The 20,880-nt window shown below is 43.1% G+C and overlaps 1 protein-coding gene and 1 long non-coding RNA gene across 5 annotated transcripts; one reads left to right on the plus strand and one right to left on the minus strand.

Moving 5' to 3' along the window:
• The first annotated feature begins 260 nt into the window (after positions 1 to 260).
• On the plus strand, positions 261 to 2,410 carry LOC145516253 (uncharacterized). The gene is made up of 2 exons (XR_014061241.1): positions 261 to 406; positions 958 to 2,410. It is a non-coding gene; the product is annotated as an uncharacterized LOC145516253 (long non-coding RNA).
• Positions 2,411 to 6,988: 4,578 nt separating this feature from the next.
• Positions 6,989 to 20,817, minus strand: LOC145516241 (glutathione S-transferase A2). Of its 4 annotated transcripts, none has more exons than XM_081517378.1 (8): positions 20,736 to 20,817; positions 19,903 to 19,951; positions 15,096 to 15,203; positions 12,607 to 12,658; positions 11,450 to 11,582; positions 9,032 to 9,173; positions 7,915 to 8,046; positions 6,989 to 7,360 (listed from the first exon to the last, which is right to left on the minus strand). In XM_081517378.1, the coding sequence occupies exons 3-8, from the start codon at positions 15,180 to 15,182 to the stop codon at positions 7,235 to 7,237; spliced, it is 672 nt and encodes a 223-aa protein (XP_081373504.1). In that variant the 5' UTR covers positions 15,183 to 15,203; positions 19,903 to 19,951; positions 20,736 to 20,817; the 3' UTR covers positions 6,989 to 7,234. The 4 variants fall into 4 exon arrangements, with proteins under 4 accessions (XP_081373504.1, XP_081373505.1, XP_081373503.1 ...); XM_081517379.1 differs by having other exon boundaries at positions 11,450 to 11,629; XM_081517377.1 differs by lacking the exon at positions 19,903 to 19,951.
• Between the last annotated feature and the right edge of the window lie 63 nt (positions 20,818 to 20,880).

The raw sequence follows: 20,880 nt of genomic DNA on the forward strand, positions 1-20,880 counted from the left end.
CTTGTTACCTTGTTAGGCCTTGCGGGCAGCTGGGGAAGAGAGGAGAGGGCAGCTGTGAACCCTGCCAGGCCCAGGGGTGCACAGTCTGGGTGGGGCCATGAAACATCCTGGGATGCATCAAAAGTCCAAGTGGATACCATCGAAAAAATTTTCTGGTATATTGAGATTGAGTTTCTCCAGATAACACAGAAAAGTTTTCCCAGCAGAACTTTGTTTTACAAAAATGATGTGTTTTTCTCAATTTTTCAATGTGCTTACAGGCTTACTATGTGAGGGCTTACTATCTGCAGGGGCTCCAAAGATAAAATGCAGCTGTTTTGGCAAAGTTTTATATGCTAGAGCACGATGATTCAACTTCTGAAAATTTGCTGTGACTCACATCGTAAGGGAAATTTGGGCGCAGAAGGTGAATATCGACTAGAACTTTCTTCTAACACTGGCCAGCTCGGATGGTGCAAACGCTGAAAATAAAAACCATGAGGAAATCAGAAGACCCAGGAAGAGCATCACGTAGCTCAGATTTGGCCCTTCCCCGATTTGAAAAAATTAGGTCAGAAGAAAAAGAAATGACAAACACTATTTTTATACTAAGCAGTATTTTTTACTGTTTCTTAACATTCTTGAGACACAGTTAAACACAGTACTTGGCTGATAAGAATGAAATGAAAAGCATTGTGTCCCTTTTTTCCTTCCCTTCCCTCCTTTGTTAAAATCACTGCACCACCTTGGATAAGCTCTGTATCAACAACCAGTTACCACAGACTTTGGGCACTCATTTTAAAACACTGAGTCATTCATTCCCAGCTCAACATTTAAAGAATAAGTGGTAAAAACTGTTTTTTGTTTGGGTATCATATAAAGAGTTTTCTTCAACTGCTCCCTAAGTAAGTACTTAATAACCCGCTGAGATCAAAGTCATTTTCTTATGCTGTTATTTTTTTTTTGGTTGCATTGCAGCATGTGGGATCTTAGTTCCCAACAGAGATTGAATCCATGTCCTCTGCCCTGGAAGCACAAAAGCGCAGCGTCTCAACTGCTGGATTGCCAGGGAATTCACGGCTCCCATCCTTTGAATACATCTACAATTCATTTATTTTACAAGTTTTGCAAATTATACCAGCACACTTATCCATGAAACTCCAGAAAGCTAACGAGTCTAGTGGAGTTGGCAAATCCACACTCGGACTGGTTTTCAGTTTTCTCGTCATCCTTTTTTTGGTGCAGAAGCAGATGAGTTTTTTCTTCTTCAGTTCAAGCTATTCTTTCAAATAGCTATAGTGTGAAATTCTACCTCCCCAAATACTGTATCATCTGGCAAAAGCTCATGGAAGAAAGCCAGACATTGGATTCTCACTTCATTTAGAATAAGATCCAAATTCCTTGATAGGACTGAAAGAGCATATCATCTGCCATCTGTCGCCCCTTCTCATTCCGCAAGTGGCTCAGATGGTAAAGAATCTGCCTTCAATGCAGGAGACCCGGGTTCAATCCCTGGGTTGGGAAGACCCTCTGGAGAAGATATGGCTAAACCCACTCCAGTATTCCTGCCTGGGGAATTCTATGGACAAAGGAGTCTGGAGGGCTACAGCCCATGGGGTCACAAAGAGTCAGACATGACTGAGCGACCAGCACTTTCTTTCTCATGCCGAAAGCCACCCCCTACCCTCCAGTCATGCCTCCTTTGGCTTGGGGTACCAGACACTGCTTTCCACTCCAGGGCTTTGAAAATGCTGGTGTGTCCATCTGGAACCGTCTTGCCCAACTCCTTGCATGTCTGCTTCTTTCTTACATTGTGTCTCAGTTTAAATGTCACCTCCCCAGAGTGGCCTTCCCTCATCACCCATCGAAAGTAGAGCTCTCCGGCCTTCCCTGGTGGTCCAGTGGCCGAGACTCCACGTTCCCAATGTAGGGGGCCTGGGTTTGATTCCTGGTCAGGGAGCTAGATCCCACATGTCACAACTAAGACGCAACACAGCCAAATAAATACATAACAACAACAAAAAAAATAAAATAAAAATAAAAGTAGAGCTCTCATTGGGCAAAGGGTACTAACTTTCAGTCACAGTATAAATAAGTTCTGAGGATCTAATATATAACATGGAGACCCTAGTTGGTAACGTGTGTGTTAGTTGCTCAGTCGTGTCTGAATCTCTGCGGCCTCATGGACTGTAGCCCACTGGCTTCCTCTGTCCATGAAATTCTCCAGGCAAGAATACTGGAGTGGGTTGCCATTTCCTTCTCTGTGGTAACATTATATTGTATTTTAAAAAAGTAAATATGTAAGGTGATGATGGATGTGTTAATTAATTTGGTGGGGGCAACCATTTCACGATGTATATCAAACATTTTTAAAATACTGTACAATTTCATTTGTCAATTATACTTCATTAAAGCAGGAAAAGATTAAGCAGAACTCTGCCCTCTCCTCCCCCTGCAACTCGTCTCTGTGACAGATCCTGTTTAATTTGCTTCACAGCCCTATCATGCCGCTCTTGGGTCTCATGCAGGTTGCCTTGCCACACGCTGCATTTCTGCCCAACGTCAGACGCTGGAGCCTTTTCAGAGCCTTCTTCACAAGCCTGAGCTCTGAATGGGGGAGGGCTGTCACTGATAACGTGTTATTTATTTTGTGAAAATTCTGACCTTTTGAAATGAAGCAGGATTGGATAGGATTAGTGTGACAGCATGTTGGCAAGGAAGGCGTGTGAATCATGAAAGGAAGCAAATGAGTGGTCCAGACAACATGAATGCTAGAGAGATAGAGGGCGGGGGTCTGGCAGAAAGTTGCTGATAGAAGAGGAGACAGGGCTTGGATTTGCAGTAAAGAAATCAAAGAAGATAGATATGAGGAAAGACTTTTGAACTATTAGAACTAATATGGTGATTAATTCATTCGGTAAGAAACCAAAGCTCAAGACTTTGGAGAGATGTCAAGTCAGAGTAAAGACTACTTGAGTTTTGGAAGTGACAGGAAAGAGGGAAGGAAGTAAATGGAAAACCAGCCAGGGATGAAAGAGGACTTTTTGGGTTTGTTTTGGAGTGCTTGTTGTTGCTGTTGGTTTTGAGGGGTGGAGATGTAGGTGGCTAAGGGGAGCAGGACAGGAGAGACGAAAGCCTGATTGTAATTAGACAACAACCTCCCAGAAGAGAGAGAGGCAGCCTAGGGGAAAGAGAGGAATTGTCCAGAATGACCATCACAGGATCGATTTGTGGGGTTTTACTTGCCTCCCTTAGTCTTAGCATCATATTTTGGGGTGTAATTGCCATATAATAAAGGGCACATAATTTAAGTGTACAGTTGAATAAGTGTGTGTGTTAGTCACTCAGTCGTGTCCAACTCTTTGTGATTCATGGACTATAGCTGCCAGTCTCTTCTGTCCATGAAATTCTCCAGGCAAGAATACTGGAATGGGTTGCCATTCCCTTCTCCCGGGGGTCTTCCTGACCCAGGGATCCAACCCCAGTCTCCTGCCTTGCAGGCAGATTCTTTACCATCTGAGCCACCAGGAAAGTCTAAGTGTTGACAGGTATACACCCATGAAAGAATCATAATCAATATGGTGAACATAGTATGTCCTATGCCCTGGGACTCTTCCCCCTGCTCCTCCCTACTATGGATTACTTTCTTGTCAAGATAAACTAGTTTGCGTTTTCCAGAATTGTATATAAATAGAACCGTACAAGTGTTCTTTTTTTTTTTTTTTTTTTGGTCTACTTTCTTGCACTCTGTGTATCATTTTGAAATCCAGCTATGTTGTTGGGTGTATTCATTCTTGTTTATTGCAAAGTAGTTGTGTTAGTTTTCTGTGGTCATTGTAACAGATGACCACACACTGGGTGGCTTTAAACAACAGAAATTTATTCCTTCTGGAGGCCTGAAATCAAGGTGTGGACAAGGTTGGTTCCTTTTGAAGGCTCTGAGGAAGAATCCATTCCATGATGTTCTTCTAGCTCCTGTCACTGCCAGTAGTCCTTGGGGTTCCTTGGCTTGTGGAAACATCGCTCTGATCTGTATCATAGAAATGGAGGATGGAAAAGGACATGGAATAGAAGGACTGATGGAAGAACGTGAAGAGATGAGGGCATAAGAAAAGTGTCGAGGGAAAGAAAGGAGAACACTCCAACTTAACCTTCCATCAGCAGTTTTAGTTTCTCTTGGAGCAGTGTATGTGGATTTATGATTTTTTTAATTTTTATTTATTTTAATTGGAGGATAATTACAATATTGTGATGGTTTCTGCCGTACATCAACATGAATCGGCCACAGGTATACGTGTGTCCCCCCCCATCCTGAACCCCCCTCCCACCTCCCTCCCCACCCTACCCCTGTGGGTTGTCCCAGAGCACAGGCTTCAGAAAAAGCCATTTTTCTGTTCCAGCAAGCAGATTGCTCTCAACTGCAGAGGCCCCACCCACTCTGAGCAGTGAGTCTGGCGGATGCCATGACTGAACACTAGGTGGCGCACGTGCGCTCCCTGGGGTCTGACATCCTAGGGCTTCAGGAACCTCTGTGGCTGTGACACCCGCTTCTATCACATTTGCCATAAGAACCTGCCACCCCCCCCCCACCGCCCCACCGTCAGATGTCTGTCTCAGCACCCCGCTGCTGTCTTCAGTCTCCAGCTTTGTGATGCCACACTTCTCTGCCTCACAGATGCCTTCTCCTCAGACTCCTTGCCTGGCCCCATCCCTTCTAGGGCATCTCCTCAATCTATCACTATCCTTGGAACCATGACTTCCAATGCCAAGTCATAGATATTGCTGTTTCTGTCTTGGTCTTTCCTGGACTGCTTACTCTGGGGGAAGTTAGTGGATCCATCATGAGGACACTCAAGCAGCCCCATGAAGAGGTGGACAAGGAGGTCTCTTCCAGCAGCTGTGAGAGTGAACCATGTTGGCAGTGGACCCTCCATCCCCAGTCAAGCTTTCAGATGAATGCAGACCCTGCTGAGGGCTTGACTACAGCCTCCTGGGAGATCCTGACCCAGAACCACCACAACTAAGTTGCTCCCAGATCCCTGACCCTCAGAAATTGTCTCAGGTAATAACTGGTCAGCTCGACATCACTAAACTTTGGGGTGATTTGTTATGTAGCAGGAGATAACAGATACACCCATGCCTACCTCTCTGACCTCATCTTTCGTACTTTCTCACCATGCCTCCCACCATGCTTGCCTGCCTACTGTGCCTGGAATACACCAAAGTTGTTCCTGACCAAGGCCCTGGTCCCTCTTGTTCAGATCCTGTTACCCTGGGTCTTCTCATGCTGGCTTTTTCCTGTCAGTAAGGTCTTAGTCTGCTCTGACCACTCCTTTAGAGTTAACCATTGCTCCATCACCATCCATCACATTGCTCTTTTATTTTCCTTATATAATAGCATTCATCATTAAGCATAATTAACTTTTAAAATTGATTTATTTATTCACTATCTGAGCAGGGAAATGCTCTTATATGTACCATAGCATCTTCTGTGCCTTGAAAAATGAAAGAAACAAAATAGGTGCTCAGTAAACATTCACTAAATAAAACAATGAATAAAAGCTTTTAAGTATGATTTATTGGAACCATAATCCATTAGAAGATTTTATCAATTCCTGAGTCAAAGTCTACATTTTTTTAAAAAAACTGGATATGTTTGTCTGGCCTGTTGCCTTAGAATGTTGCAACTATGTTGAAAGCTTCAAAGGACAACATATTCAAACACAGCTGTAGAGTGCAGAGGGGAGGTGAACAAAGATTGTGGGGATCACAGTCAACACAGATCAACCTTGTGCTGACACATGGCTGCCATGTCCAAGCAGCTCTGGTTGGAAGAATGTTTCTGATACAGATTTGTTCTTCCAGAAGATTTTGGAAAATCGACAAGTTGCTATATATAACAGGCTTCCCTGATGGCTCAGATGGTAAAGAACCTCCTGCAATGCAGAAGACCAAGGTTTGATCCCTGGGTCAGGAAGATCCCCTGGAGAAGGAAATGGCAACTCACTCCAGTATTCTTGCCTGGGAAAGCCCATGGACAGAGGAGCCTGATGGGCTACAGTCCATGTGGTGGCAAAGAGTTGGACACGACTGAGCTATGAACACAACACTATATATAATAGCTCAAATCTTGATCCAATCCCCCCAGGACATTCAGAGTAATATCTGGTGCTGCTGCTAAGTCGCTTCAGTCGTGTCCGACTCTGTGCGACCCCATTCACGGCAGCCCACCAGGCTCTGCCTTCTCTGGGATTCTCCAGGCAAGAACACTGGAGTGGGTTGCCATTTCCTTCTCCAATGCATAAAAGTGAAAAGGGAAAGTGAAGTTGCTCAGTCGTGTCCGACTCTTCGCGACCCCATGGACTGCAGCCTACCGGGCTCCTCCATCCATGGGATTTTCCAGGCAAGAGTACTGGAGTGGGGTGCCATTGCCTTCTCCGAATATCTACTTACATTTATATAAATATAAATATGTATTAAAATATATTTTTAAAATATGTATGTAAATATACACACATATGTAGTATATCTCCATGAAAATGCTGGATGATGTAGAGATCAAAGGCCAAATGCAAATAACTTTGTAACAGATCTCTTTGTGTGTTTATGTCACAAATTACCCAGGAATGATAGTCAACAGGCATGGTTTTGGATTAGAATTGCCCATTTTGTTGTTTCTCTTACTAATGTAACCTCCTTGACGACAGGGACTATATCTGGTTTGTTTATCCTTAGTTATCATGCTTTTGGAATACTGAATGTTCCATATTAGATATAAAATAAAGATTCCATAACTGAATAGGAAAAGGGGTTGATAACATGAAGGAAAGAGGTGGTCTGAAAAAAAAAAGAAAAGGTTTAGGTTATGGTCAGAAGGGCAGCAAAATGCAAAAAGAAAAGACTGTTTTTGTGACACCAAGCATGTCAGTTGAAAATTTCTACTTATCTCGCTTTGACAGTGATAGCTGGTATATGAATAACTTTATTGAACAGATCAAAAAGTCCATGATACTTTTTCTCCCTTTATTTATGTTTAGGTCTGAAACACATTCTAGGAGGAGATCATGATTTTATACATGATCAAAACAAAATAGATTATTTTGCAACTAAATCTGCATTCTAATTAAATCATCAACTATACTTTGAAAAAGTTTATTGGTTCCATAATAGCCAAGATCTACATTTAGGTAAAGCACTTCATTGCTGGAGAACTTCAGAAGAGTGATCCTGCATGTCATGGGCAGCCCTGCCTGCTTTATTTAATCCTGAAAATCCTCTTTGCTTCTTCCAAACTTTTCTCATCCATGGGAGGCTTCCTCTGGCTGCCAGGCTGCAGAAACTTCTTCACGGCCGGAAGACTGCTGACTCTGGTTTTCAGGCCCTGCAACCCACGAGAGCACAGCTCAGAGTGCAGCTACAGGCCAGCCCTGTCACTCACAAGCCAGGGACCCCAAGACCCTCCTAGACAAGGGCCAGCCAAGGCCCCTCCATCAGCACCAGGAGGAGGCTGGACATGGACACCCAGTAAGACAGGAAGATGACAGCCCAATAGGATTTTCCCCAGAAATGTCTTAGTGCAAGACTCCATTCAACTTCCTGAACTTCCTACCTATCAGTCCTGCAGGTTCACCCTCGAGTGCAGTATGAGGAAAAGAAATGTGTCAGATATCAAGACAGGAAAATGAAAATATAGGGAAATTGGGCTGGAAGTGAAGACAGGAAATATGGATGGTAATCCATGAGGCAAGTCAGAACCAGTGTGCTCTCAGAGGGGGAGAGAGACAGGAAGAGAGAGACCAGCATGTGAGAGAAGGAACAGGAGCTGAGGGGAGGAAACGACTCAGTGCGGACCCTAGCACCCCAGTCCCAGGGTCCAGAGACAAGATGCCGAGGTAGGGGGTGTGGCTGACCCCCCAGGGCCGTGGGAGAGCTCACCTTCAGCAGAGGGAAGTTGGCCAAAAGGCTGGGGTCCAGCTCTTCCACATAGAAGAGAAGTTCAACCAGGTGGATGTCAGCCTTGCTCAGCTTGTTGCCCACCAGGTAGTCTTGTCCGTGGCTCTTCAGCACCTGACGAATGGAGGGGTCACATCAGGAACACAGGTCCTGGCAGGCTGGACCCCTGCTCCTCCCCTGCCCCCCACCCAGCCCCACTTCCATCTCTGCCCCTCGCTGGGCAGGTGGGAACCTCAGACCTTCTGCTCCCCCTGACATGTAAGCAACAAATTAATACTTGTGAAGTTAATGAAAGAATGATTTAAATTTTATAAAGATAACAGTGTTGGTGTTAAGCATTTTATTTACATGTAAGCCTCCTGTATCTCTTACAATCATTTTTTTTTCAGTTTGTGATTTCTGTTTAGCATGATTTAAGGTAGTCTAATCATGAAACGTTCTCCTCTTATGTTTAAAGAGAAACATTACTACTAAGACGTATATCAGGTGGAATGATGGAACATTATTTTCTTGGTTTTGTATGACTTTCTTCAAAAGTCTGAGAGCAATGTCCCCAAAATTTGTAGATTATTTTCTCCTGAATAACTTTTCCTCTGTCTTTTCTTCTCTACTCCACCACCGCCATATCTGTTTAGATATGTCCCATCCACCCTCCAAACACTACCGCATTCTGCTGACAGGCAGCTGGTCTCATGTCTTGCTACACATGGTATCAGAATATTTTCTGATGTATTGCTGACATCATGCTTCTCTTGGATCAAAGCCCCTGCACTGTGTTCTGCAGGATCCATCTACTACAGGCTCCAAAGTGGCTCTCAGAGCTTCTACAGCCCAAGTTCTAAGTATGTGAAATTCCATTGAATAGAGAATTCCAGATTGGCTCTGAGTAAACAGAAATTTGGCTGAAAAATTATAACTTCGGTAAAACTGGCAAAATTTTTCCCCATAGTTGACTTCTATAAAGTGCCCTGAGAATCAGAGTACTACATTAGTATTCTGACAGGCTCACAGAGGTGAAGGTCAATGCCCTAGCAATGCCAAGCACTATTTTCCTTTGTCCTCTTATCTCAGTGCCAAAAATACAGAACAGTCCACTCACTTTTTCAAATGCAGGGAGATAACGGTTTGTTGTATGCTCTTTGATCTGAGCTATTTTGGCATCTTTTTGATCAGGTGGGCTCAGTGGCAAAAGCATGATCATTTCACCCAAATCTGCCACACCCTCTGAGTACATATCAATCCTGAAAAGACAAAATGACCAAATTGTCAGATATCTCCCGCCTTAGGTTTTACAGTTTAGAAAGGCTAAGAGTGGGGCATCAAGCAATGGCAAAGTAATTCACCTCCATTGGGTGTATTTTTCTATGCCAGTCATACAGTTATGATGTTTTAAAATTAATTTTAACATTTCATCCCAGAACAAATCATCTAGATAGATATATATGTGTAATATTTTTGTTATACACACGACCAAATATAGGAAGAGCATATCAGTGACCCATCCAGAGTCACAAGAATGAGAGAAAAGAGTGGAATCAGGGCAGATAACCACGAGACCACACTTGGGTTTGCCCTCTCCGCTGTGGTGTGGTCTGTCCACAGTTAGTGTGATGCATTAGTACTACCTCAGTCGTATCGAGAGAGAATCCTGGCACCACCACCCCTGTCACATCCTTTTCCCTCTCTTGTCCTGTTATAACACTAGGCTCATTTAGCTGCCCAATACCAGCACTTCTTCCAGTTACTTCCCATAGGATATGGTTTCACAGTGCTCTCCATATACTGTTGCTGGACTCTGGCTTTGTTCACATTTCTCACGATTCTACCCAAAATATCCCCTGCAACAGTGCATTTCTTCATTCTGTTCCCACAGTGCATATTCCGGGTAATTTTGTTGTTTTTCTTCCAAAGATGGTTTCCTGCAAGAGTGTTCTTAAGTAAAAGCTTTGTTGAAATATAATTCACATACCAGAATGTCACCCTTTTCAAGTGTAAAACTGTTCAAGTGGTACAGTCTCAGGATTCTGTATCATCATCATACTCTAATTCTTAAATAGTAATATTTTCATCACTTCCAAAAGAGATGCTGAGTTTTTTTTTTTTTCAGGCATTCAACATTCCTTCCTCTCTCCAGCTTTGGCAGTCACTAAACTGCTTTTGGTTTTATGACCAGGAATGTCCTGAATGTGCCAGACAAAGGGAATCCTACAATATGCATTGTTTGTGTCTGGTTTCTTTCTGTAAGAGAATGTTTTCAAGTTCCATCCATGTTGTAGCATGGATAAGGACTTCATTTCTTTTCGTGGTCACATAATATTCCATCGTATGGATGTGCCTGCCTTTGTTCATCCATTCACCAGTTAACGGACATTTGTGTTGTTTCCACTTTTTGAACATTGTGAACAACAGCACTATGAACTTTTGTGTACAAGTTTTAGTGTGGTTGTATTTTTAGTTCTCAAGTATATTCCTAGTAGAGGATTGCTGAGTCGTATGGTAACTCTACGTATAATCTTTTGAGTAACTGCCACATTTCATGATTCAGTCATATGGTCCCATCACAACACAGAGAAGCCCCCCCCCCCCGCCCAGATATGGTTGCAATGAATAAGTCAGGCTGGTGAACTGTTAGTTGTTAAGTTGTGCCCGACTTTGAGACCCCATGGACTGCAGCCCACCAGGCTCCTCTGTCCACGGGATTTTCCAGGCAAGGATACTGGAGTGGGCTGCCATTTCCTTCTCCAGGGGATCTTCCTGATCCAGGGATAGAACCCAGGTCTCCTGCACTGCAGGCATTCTTTACGGACTGAGCTATGAGGGAAGCCCCTGGCTGCTATAGACATTCAAATGTTGCAGACAACCCTAGCATCTTGGGCTATCTGCTAACCTTTATCAAGCAGCTTCCTGGTCATCATTCTTATAATTTCTGGAACTTAAAAATCATCTCCTCTAGAGCCTTCCCTTCCAAGGCTTTATCTTCTAGACACTCAGATGTTTGGCCCTTGTCTCTAACTGTTGGTGGGTGTTAAGCTCAAAAGGGCCTGAGCTTCTGGTGTCATGGTTCCACCATCCTCCCAGCCTCATAGTCCATCCGTGTTTGGAGACCTCTGTCACCATTCTATATCCATGGTCCACATCCTCTTACATAAATATATTAAAATTAATTTATTTATATGACTGTGCTGGGTCTTAGTTGTGGCATGTGGGAACTTTTAGTTGCAGCATGTGGAATCCAGCTTCCTGACCAGGGATCGAACCTGAGTCCCCAGCATTGGGAATGCAGAGTCTTAGCCACTGGACTACCAGGGAAGTCCTACGTAAATTCTTGGTCCCACTCCAAGTTTACTCTTCCCTCACCCTCATAGGTCTCTGTAGTACTGGACCTCAGTTACACCATGAAGGTCTATACTGCTGTTGGTCATGAGCTCTGTGAGCACATCCTGCTCACTCAGGGAAGCACCTAAATTGTTTCTATTAATCACAGATGAAAGAACAGAAAGAAAAAAAAATACTGTACAGGGCTCTCTCCTTCATGTCTTTCCCATAGAGGTTGTATTTGGTGGCAACATAATTGAGAATGGCTCTGGTCTGCACCAGCTTCATCCCATCAATTTCAGCCATTGGAACTTGCTGGAACATCAAACTCCCATCTTTTGAAAGAAGGAAAGAAGTAGACTGAGATGTTGGATGAACCACGCTGTTTAATTAAACAGAAATTTTTTATGAATCAAAATTTTTGTTGAAATGACTGAAGACATAAAAGGAAACAAAAACTTTCCCTTGGTAAAATATCAGTGGAAATAGCATTTTGCTTTTAGCTTCCTGTAGTCCTTCTTATCAATTTGCCTCTTACTTTTCAATCTGTCATTTCATTTCACTCTTTATTTCCCATCCAGATCATGGTATGTGTCTTTATTTTATGTATTTGACTTGCTTTCATGGATTTTTTAGGAACAATACAGGAGACGTTCTACTAGCCAGTTGCCAAGTCAAATGAGATATTTCTAAAGTAAGCCTCCTGCGGTTCATGGCATTAAGGGCAGTTCTAAGAGAGAGACTCCTACATATACTGTTTTGTATGCTCATCAGATCCCACCAGCAGACAGTGCACGGGGCAGCCCTCTCTTTCCAACTCCATTGTTGCTGGCCCTTGTGCTTTATCTCCCTCCTCACATGCTCACCTGGACTTCGAACTAATTCAATACCAGTTGGTTGTTTGAGTCTGCCATGATATGTTATTTGAGTCTGCTAATTATTGCTATGATATTACCTTTTCAAACCCATTAATGAAAAGGACTCATGGCAATGGCTGGGCCTCTTTCTCTTCTCTTCTCTCTGATGCATGTGTTTTCCTGACTTTGGGTGGGAGGGCTGTGTGGCATCCTGAACTAGTATGGTCACTCATGGTGCAGAAAGGCAGAGAGAGCACAGAGAGGGCATTCATGGGGCCCTGGGGCTGACTCCTTTAGCAAATACTCGAGTTCCAGCCCTTCTAAGTCCTGGGTGAGCTGCAAGACCTCCTCAAGGAGCCCCAACCCTTACCTTTAACCATGTTTCTCCCACTCCGCTGACCACACACCCACCATGCACACACATGGCATTGCTGGTGTTCTAACCTCAACTGAAGACTTCTACTAGATACTCCCATCAGAGGTATTTAGTTCTTGGTCTTACCACTTTTTAACTTATCCAGGTCTTCCGGTTTTTCTATAAATTTCTCTTCAAACTGAAAAGCAGAAACAGTCAATGAGTCTTTGTTATTTCATTCCATAGCATTCATTGCTGAACTTGAATGTCCCCTATCTGGTGGTATGTAGAAGATAAGGTTTCCAAGTTTGGCAGAAGACAATGATTACGGCTTGTTGGAAATTCAGATTAGAGCCACCAAGGTAAAAGTGTGGGTTGCAGCACATAACTGCTTATTTTGTTGCAGGTTCAGTTCCCATCCACACTGTCTCCATCTCTGTCAATCATTAGACATGATTTGGGAGGAGGGTGTCACTGGAGGGAATGGATGGCAAGTTCTAGTTATGGAGTTTTAATATCTCTGGAAAGCCTTTTTCTTCCTATAAGGTCAGGACAGGGTATTGTATGTCCCCCAACATGGAGTATCCATGGGGTCAGTGACCCCCAAGATGTCACCAGGGACCTCTGCTGTATATTACCTCCTTCCATTCAAGTTTGTATTTTAAAAGGGGTCTTGATGATGAGGGACTTCCCTCATGGCTCAGGCAGTAAAGAATCCACCTGCAATGCAGCTGGGTTCAATTCCTGGGTCAGGAAGATCCCCTGGAGAAGGGAATGGCAACCCACCCCAGTATTCTTGCCTGAAGAATCCCATGGACAGAGGAGCATGGCGGGCTACAGTCCATGGAGTTGCAAAGAGTCGGATATGACTGAGCGACTTTCATATGTAGATTCTTGATGGTGAAGAGTTCGGGAATTGGGAGTTTCTAACTTGCTAAACAGTTTATTGTGGATTTGCATGAACTCACAGGGTCAGTCTATACTGACCACGCTGTTTAATTAAACAGAAATTTTTTATGAATCAAAATTTTTGTTGAAATGACTGAAGACATAAAAGGAAACAAAAATTTTTCCTTGGTAAAATATCAGTGGAAATAGCATTTTGCTTTTAGCTTCCTGTAGTCCTTCTTATCAATTTGCCTCTTACTTTTCAATCTGTCATTTCATTTCACTCTTTATTTCCCATCCAGATCATGGTATGTGTCTTTATTTTATGTATTTGACTTGCTTTCATGGATTTTTTAGGAACAATACAGGAGAAGTTCTACTAGCCAGTTGCCTGTAGACAGGTCAGTCTACATCTCCCTCCGTCAGGCTGGGCTGGACAAGTGGAGGCCTGGATGCTCTCAGCGTCTCAGCAGCCTCCTGTGCTGAACTCATGCCGCCCAGGAACTCTGAACACATCCTTGAACCCCAAGGCTGGACCGCAGTGAAAACTGTTGGTTGTTGATTATTAGAAATTAAACAACCTAAAATGGCACTGTTTGAATTTTTTTGTGTACTTGTTTCTTCACACACTTGAGAATGGATCAAGCATGAAGCAATCAAGAAAGTGTTATATGAGGCTTAGGTAAACATGTTATTAGGAAGCTAAGGGAGCACACTAGAGATTCCCTTTGCAGACCCCACCTCACCTGAAGCCCTCCTTTACTGCTCTCCCCTAAGGGACCAAATCTCCAGAGTCTCTCCTTGACTCCCTCCCCAGGAAACCCTCACAGAGTTGCTGGGTCCCTCTGACCTGGGTTGAGAAGTGCTTTTCTCAGGGACACCTCTAGAGGGCAGCACTCAACAGAGTCCCACAGAAACCTACAAATTTGCTGCTGGGAATATGGCCTTCTCCAGGGAATATGGCATTGTAACTCTAAAATGTCTGGGTGTCCTTCTAGGTGCTCACATCCCCCTTTTAATCACCCACACACTTGTCTGCATCCTCACTAGAGTGTAAGCTGCCCAAGGGCAGAGACTGTATCTGTTTCACCTATCCCTGTATCCATTCAGTTCAGTTCAGTTGCTCAGTCGTGTCCGACTCTGCAATCCCATTTACTGCAGCACGCTAGGCCTCCCTGTCCATCGCCAGCTCCCGGAGTTTACTCAAACTCATGTCCATTGAGTCTGTATCCATTAACCAGCTTCAATAATTATCAGCTCAACCCAATTGTAAGTCATCTATATGCTTATCCCCCTCCCCCTTGTAAGAATTTGAAACAAATCCCAGATATCACATTTAAATATACTTCAGTGTGTATTTCCAAAATATAAAAACTATTAAAAGTAACACAGTACATTATAATACCTAACACATTAACAAAAGTTACTGCATATATTTATTGATATTTAATGTTCACATTTCTAATTGTTGTATAACCATCTTATATAATATTTTACAATTTTAACAATCAAATTCAAACTTAGGACCACACAATGTGATTAGTTTCTTAAATTTATTCTAATTGTTTATTCTCTTTGATAGGAAGAAAATTTAATAATCCATAAGGACAAATCTGTTTATCTCTTAGTAGCTGACAAATTTTCTTTAATGAAAAACAACAGGTCATTTAGAAAGAAAAGTCTCCTAGCTTATGTGAGAAAAATAGTTTGATACTGTCAATTTATATCCAACTGAAGATGAAACCTACCTCCACTCCAGCTGCAGCCAGGAGCCACCGAATGCACTCCATTCTGCCGCGTCCATTGAAGTAGTGTAACTTGGGCTTCCCTGCCATGATGGCAATCTCCTGGTCTCTCTAAACATTGATGTTTGAAGGAACGAATAAGTGAATGAACGAACAAAGATAAAACCACAGAAGCCAAATGTGCTTTATGATATATGGCTGAACAGCACCAACAGTGACCTCAGAGTTGGAAGAGTCCCTGCAAAGTCTACCTTGGTCCAAATTCTTACCTCCTTTAACCAACCATGGAAGATTGTACCAAGCCATTCTCCAGCCTGCACTGGGTAAAATCTGATTGTCTTGGCAGGCTAAGAGCTAAGTCTGTGGTAAGGATGATGGGTGGATATTAGAGAGGGAAAGGACTAGAAAACTAGTATATATATTTTTAAATTAATGCATTTATTTTACTGTAACGGGTCTTCTCTGTGCCAGGCAGCATCTTCTTTTCAGTTGCACCATGTGGGATCTTTAGTTGTGGCAAGCAAACTCCTTAGTTGTGGCATGTGGAATCTAGTTCTGTGACCAAGGATCGAACCCAGTCATTGGGGAGCATGAAGTCTTAGCTACTGGATCACTAGGGAAGTTCTGAGCACTAGTATTTACTGAAAACCTCCTAATGGTCCTGCCCCAATGTTAACCCCTTTGGATGTTTAATCCTCACATCTATCCCATGAAATAGTTCTTGTGGTTTTTTTAGTTAATAAAACCAAAGCTCAGAGGTTAAGTGACATGTTCACAGTCATAATCCAGTTAGTGATGGATATGGATATCCACACTTAAGATTAAAATGAGGACAAGGCTGGAACCTACACAGATGCAGGCCCTGGGACCCTTGGAGGGAGGGGCCTTGGAGCCAGAGGACTTCAAAGAGAGTGAGGAGGAGGAGGTGGAGACAGAGGCCATGTTCAGCTCCTTGGCTGTTAACACTGCATTTGTTCAAAAGCTGAAATTAGGACTCAGATTTGCTTAACTGTTGCTAAAAAATCCTAATTGTTTCTACAGACTTGGGATGCCAAGTCCTTCCATTTTCTTGCAATTATAGATTCTACCTCTCTTGGTACATCTTCTATCTAGAACAAGGGATGTTGCTGCATGAAATTTACAGTCTGGGATGGAAGTAACATTTATTCAATGCCTTTCATGCAGTGGGCATTGTCACAAATTTATCTTCATATAACCCTCCCAAAATCACCTGCTGTGAAGTTTGTCATTGCTCTCATTTTGCAGTTGGGGATATTGAAGTTTCTAGGGTAACTTGCCCAAAGTAGGTGGCGGACCTGGGACTCAAAGCTACTTCTATATGAACTCAAAGCTTGGTTTCATTTTTCCATATTAGTGTTTTTCCAAATGTGCATGACAATCCTTCAGTGGACTATGAAATCCACCAATTTTTAAAGTAGAAGCAAATAGAAATAGGAAATATCAAAGTGCCTTCTATGTTCAAGAGGTAAGCATCATTCCATGAAATTTTAGTTTTGTTGTGTGTATGGGTAAAGAAAAGCACGTGGGCACAGTTATCTGGTCATTGCAATGGTAAGAGATACTTTTGTTGGGTCCACTCAGTGAAGTTTAAAAGCCCTTGGTCTACAGCAGCCTGCCTAAGGGGTGGACGTAGCAGGGAGCCAGAGAATGGAACTCAAAGGCTCTGGACAGAACTAGTTCTATTATGAGTGTGAATGGAAACATACAAGACTCATTACAAGCAGGAGTCCAAAAGCCAGGATGTATGGACAAACAGCTGCATTTTCTATGCAAATCCCAATGCTTAGAAAGCACTAAGATTCTCTTGCAAAATTTTGTTGTTATGGAGCTTGGGACAAAAATATACTTCTCTTTACCCAGTAATCATCCCCTGAAAAGTATACACGACCTGAATTTTAGACCAAATGTTTTCAATATCCACATTTTTAGTGTGAGATCAACGGTCTAACCTTTGGAAAATAAAGGATCCCTTGGAAACCTACTTATCTCACCTGTCTGGACGTTGGAGATTGTGTATATTGTACTTTTCTTATCAGGGAGAATGGAGGAGCTGTGATTCAGCAGAATTCTGAGAAGGCGTCGCTGTGAGGTGGAAGTCACAGGTCCCCCTCACACTAAGCTCCCTTATCCGATGACCAAGGATCATGTTACAAAGGGAAATGAATTTTTAACTTACATAATATTTTATCATATCTTTCTTACAATATCTTTCTTCATCTTTTGAAGGCTGGGGCAAATGTGATATAAACCTCTTGGTTCCCAGAAAATGAGAACTAGAGAGATTCAGTGACTTGCCATCAGTCACACGTGTGTGTTCCCGATTCATACTCAATATCCAGCAAGTGTGTCCACCCCCAGGACAACTCCAGGAAACAGCTTCTAGTATCCTATTGTCAGGAGGAGGAAACTCAAGTTCAAAGAGCTGAAGCTATTTTCCTAGCTCACTCATTTTGTGAGCACTGGGGTCCTTTGAAGGCATCTTCTGACTTCTGATCTGGGCTCCCACCTCAACCAGGTAACACTTATGCCCTCTCTCTGCTGATCTCTGAGACCCTCAATATTAGTTTGTTACCCATTCAGAATCCATTAGTCAACTAACAGTTAAATGGGAGAGGAGGAAACATTAAACTCATGAGTTCCTTTTCTGTTAGCTGATTCCTAGAAACTTGATATGAGGAAGCACAAGCTGGAATCAAGATTGCCGGGAGAAATATCAATAACCTCAGATATGCAGATGACACCACCCTTATGGCAGAAAGTGAAAAACTAAAGAGCCTCTTGATGAAAGTGAAAAGAAGAGTGAAAAGGTTGGCTTAAAACTCAACATTCAGAAAACTCAGATCATGGCATCTGGTCCCATCACTTCATGGCAAATAGATGGGGAAACAATGGAAACAGTGAGAGACCTTATTTTGGGGGGCTCCAAAATCACTGCAGATGGTGACTGCAGCCATGAAATTAAAAGACACTTGCTCCTTGGAAGAAAAGCTATGACCAACCTAGACAGCATATTAAAAAGCAGAGACATTACTTTGCCACCAAAAGTCTGTCTAGTCAAAGCTATGGCTTTCCCAGTAGTCATGTATGGATGTGAGAGTTGGACCGTAAAGAAAGCTGAGGGCTGAAGAATTTTGAGCTGTGGTGTTGGAGAAGACTCTTGAGATTCGCTTGGACAAAGAGAAGATCAAACTAGTCCATCCTAAAGGAAATCAGTCCTGAATATTCATTGGAAGGACTGATGTTGAAGCTGAAACTCCAATACTTTGGCCACCTGATGCAAAGAACTGACTCATTTGAAAAGACCCAGATGCTGGGAAAGATTGAAGGCAGGAGAAGGGAATGACAGAGGATGAGATGGTTGGATGGCATCACCGACTGGATGGACATGAATTTAAGCAAGCTCCAGGAGTTGCTGATGGACAAGAAAGTCTGGCGCGCTGCAGTCCATGGGGTCACAAAGAGTTGGACGTGACTGAGCGACTGAACTGAACTGAACTGATATGAGGAAAAATGGATAAAAACATACCTTACTTTACCTGAAACCCTAAAAACTTACTATGAGTAAATTGAGCACTAGTATAACTATATTTGACCTTCATAAGGAGGTAGGCTTATATTCCCTGAAAGGAATGTGTGTGGGGGGTGGGGGAGTGGGTGGGTGTGTGCTTAGTTGCTCAGTTGTGTCCGACTCTTTGTGACCCCATGGATTGTAGCCTGCCAGGCCCCTCTGAGCATGGAATTCTCCAGGTAAGAATACCGGAGTGGGTTGCCATTCCTTCCTCCAGGGGATCTTCCCAACCCAGGGATCGAACCCATGTCTCTTGCGTCTCCTGCATTGGCAGATGGATTCTTTACCACTGCACCACCTGTGAAACCCAAAAGGTGTGTATCCTGGGATAATCCAGTGTGAACTAAAGGAGCTGTATCAGAGAGCTGGTGGGGAGTAGGGCCCTGATAACAGCGTTTCTTAGCAGAGAGAAGGAAGGCTTAGAGAGAAAGCCCAACTGCTTTCCTTATGAGGTACAAACACTCAGGGGGGTTGTTTAATCTCTACCTCAGCGTTCTCCTTTAAAATATAGTTATATATACTAGTGAAGGCTGTTGAGAAAATTAAAGTATAAAAAATTCATAATAGGGACCAGGAAATTTCCCTCCTGCTCCCAGTTCCTGGGAGATGGGCAAGTCTCCGAGCACACTGGGCAGCGAGTGTGTCTATTTACCTCTTGACTCAAAGGTCTTGTAGGAATAAGAATTCATACATATTCAGATTTTTTCAACTCGGTCATGCTGGTTCTCTTTTTATTTGGCTTGTGTGAAATATTAGTAATGCTCACTGATTAGTTAACCTGGATTGCGTGAAGTTTTTAGCAAAGATTCAGGAGATACGTCTCAGCATATTTCCCTTTGGCAGCCCCAAGATTGTAGCTGGCCTCTGGTTGAACCATGCCCCCCCCCACCCCCCCCACCCCCCCGCCTTGCCTTGCCCCTCAGGCCTGGCCCTGCCCCATTCACTCCCTGTTCTGGATTCCCTGGAATCTTTCCTGCCCCATCCCTCACCCCCTTTGCATGGGTCCCAGCCACAGCAGGAGCTCAGGGTCTCGCTCTCAACACCTCATGGAAAAAGATCCCTTCTCTCCAACCTCTGGTTCCTTACCTGAAAATGCAGACCCTTCACTGATCTTTCTTCAACACCTTATTTCTTGTTGACATGTATGCGTATTTCCTCCTCTTAACAAGTTTCCTTCAAACCTTCTAAAGCCTTTGTTTTCCCCCCAATATTAATACTTACAACAGTTCATTGTTCACTCCTGCATCCCAATTCGAACGACCTGTGCCTTCTGAAAGTGAAAGTGTTAGTCGCTCAGTTGTGTCCTACTTTTTGCGACCCCATGAATGGAGGAGCCTGGCAGGCTACAGTCTACAGAATTCTCCAGGCAAAAATACTGGAGTGGGTTGCCATTTCCTTCTCCAGGGGATCTTCCCAACCCAGGGATTGAACCCCGGTCTCGTGAATTGCAAGCAGATTCTTTACCATCAGAATCTCTGGAGAAGCCCTGCACCTTCTAACCAGGTGAATGTCTGTGCTTTTTAAAAGCTAGTTTCTGCTTCTCTATTACTTAGTTTTCCATCCAGACTGCTTTTGGAGGTTTGCCAAGAGTTGCTTGAAACCCAGAGAGAGAAGGGGACTTGCCAGCTAGCTAATCACAGCACAGAGTTTCTGTTGACATTCAGACTTATTCCTATAATAATATATCTTGATTTTCAGTCTTCACAGCCCACGTAGTATTACAACATCACAGTTTACACCTGTTGTGTGTTGACTATCTCTATGGAGAAATTACTTCAGCAAAAACATCTACTCTCTCGTTCGCACTGGTCATACTCTCTGGTTGTCTAAAATGCTATCATTCTTTTTTCTCTTCACATCATGAATTTTTCTCAGATCTAAGTTCTCACGCTTAGTGTTTTACATTCTTTATTTTTACACTTCTGTAAAGCTATATCCAACAAAAGTAGACTAAATACCTTGAAATGTCCCTTAAGAAGCCACGATGTGAGTACAAAACAGAGTTTTTCTTGTGCTATGGGCACATTATACTGACATATAAAATCAGTACTTACCTTAGGACTGTCTGTCTCCCACTTGGCTCAGCCCCTTAATGCCAGGTCCACATGTGTTTATAAGCTGCTGTTACAGTAGACTAACTCCACCTCTTTCAAGAGGGCAAGAGCCCAGTTAGGGAAAAAACTCCTACAGTGTTCAGAG

The sequence above is a fragment of the Giraffa tippelskirchi genome, chromosome 8 (genome assembly GCF_054371585.1).
Source record: "Giraffa tippelskirchi isolate mGirTip1 chromosome 8, T2T-mGirTip1v1.2.pri, whole genome shotgun sequence".
Taxonomy (NCBI): Eukaryota; Metazoa; Chordata; class Mammalia; order Artiodactyla; family Giraffidae; genus Giraffa; species Giraffa tippelskirchi.

Coding starts and splice junctions, on each gene's coding strand:
- LOC145516241 (XM_081517377.1), bottom strand. CDS start 15,182: ATGGCAGGGAAGCCCAAGTTACACTACTTCAATGGACGCGGCAGAATG. Junction 12,659..15,095: donor TGGCTGCAGCTGGAGTGGAG/GTAGGTTTCATC, acceptor TCTGCTTTTCAG/TTTGAAGAGAAATTTATAGA. Junction 11,583..12,606: donor CCTGGATAAGTTAAAAAGTG/GTAAGACCAAGA, acceptor TTCTTTCAAAAG/ATGGGAGTTTGATGTTCCAG.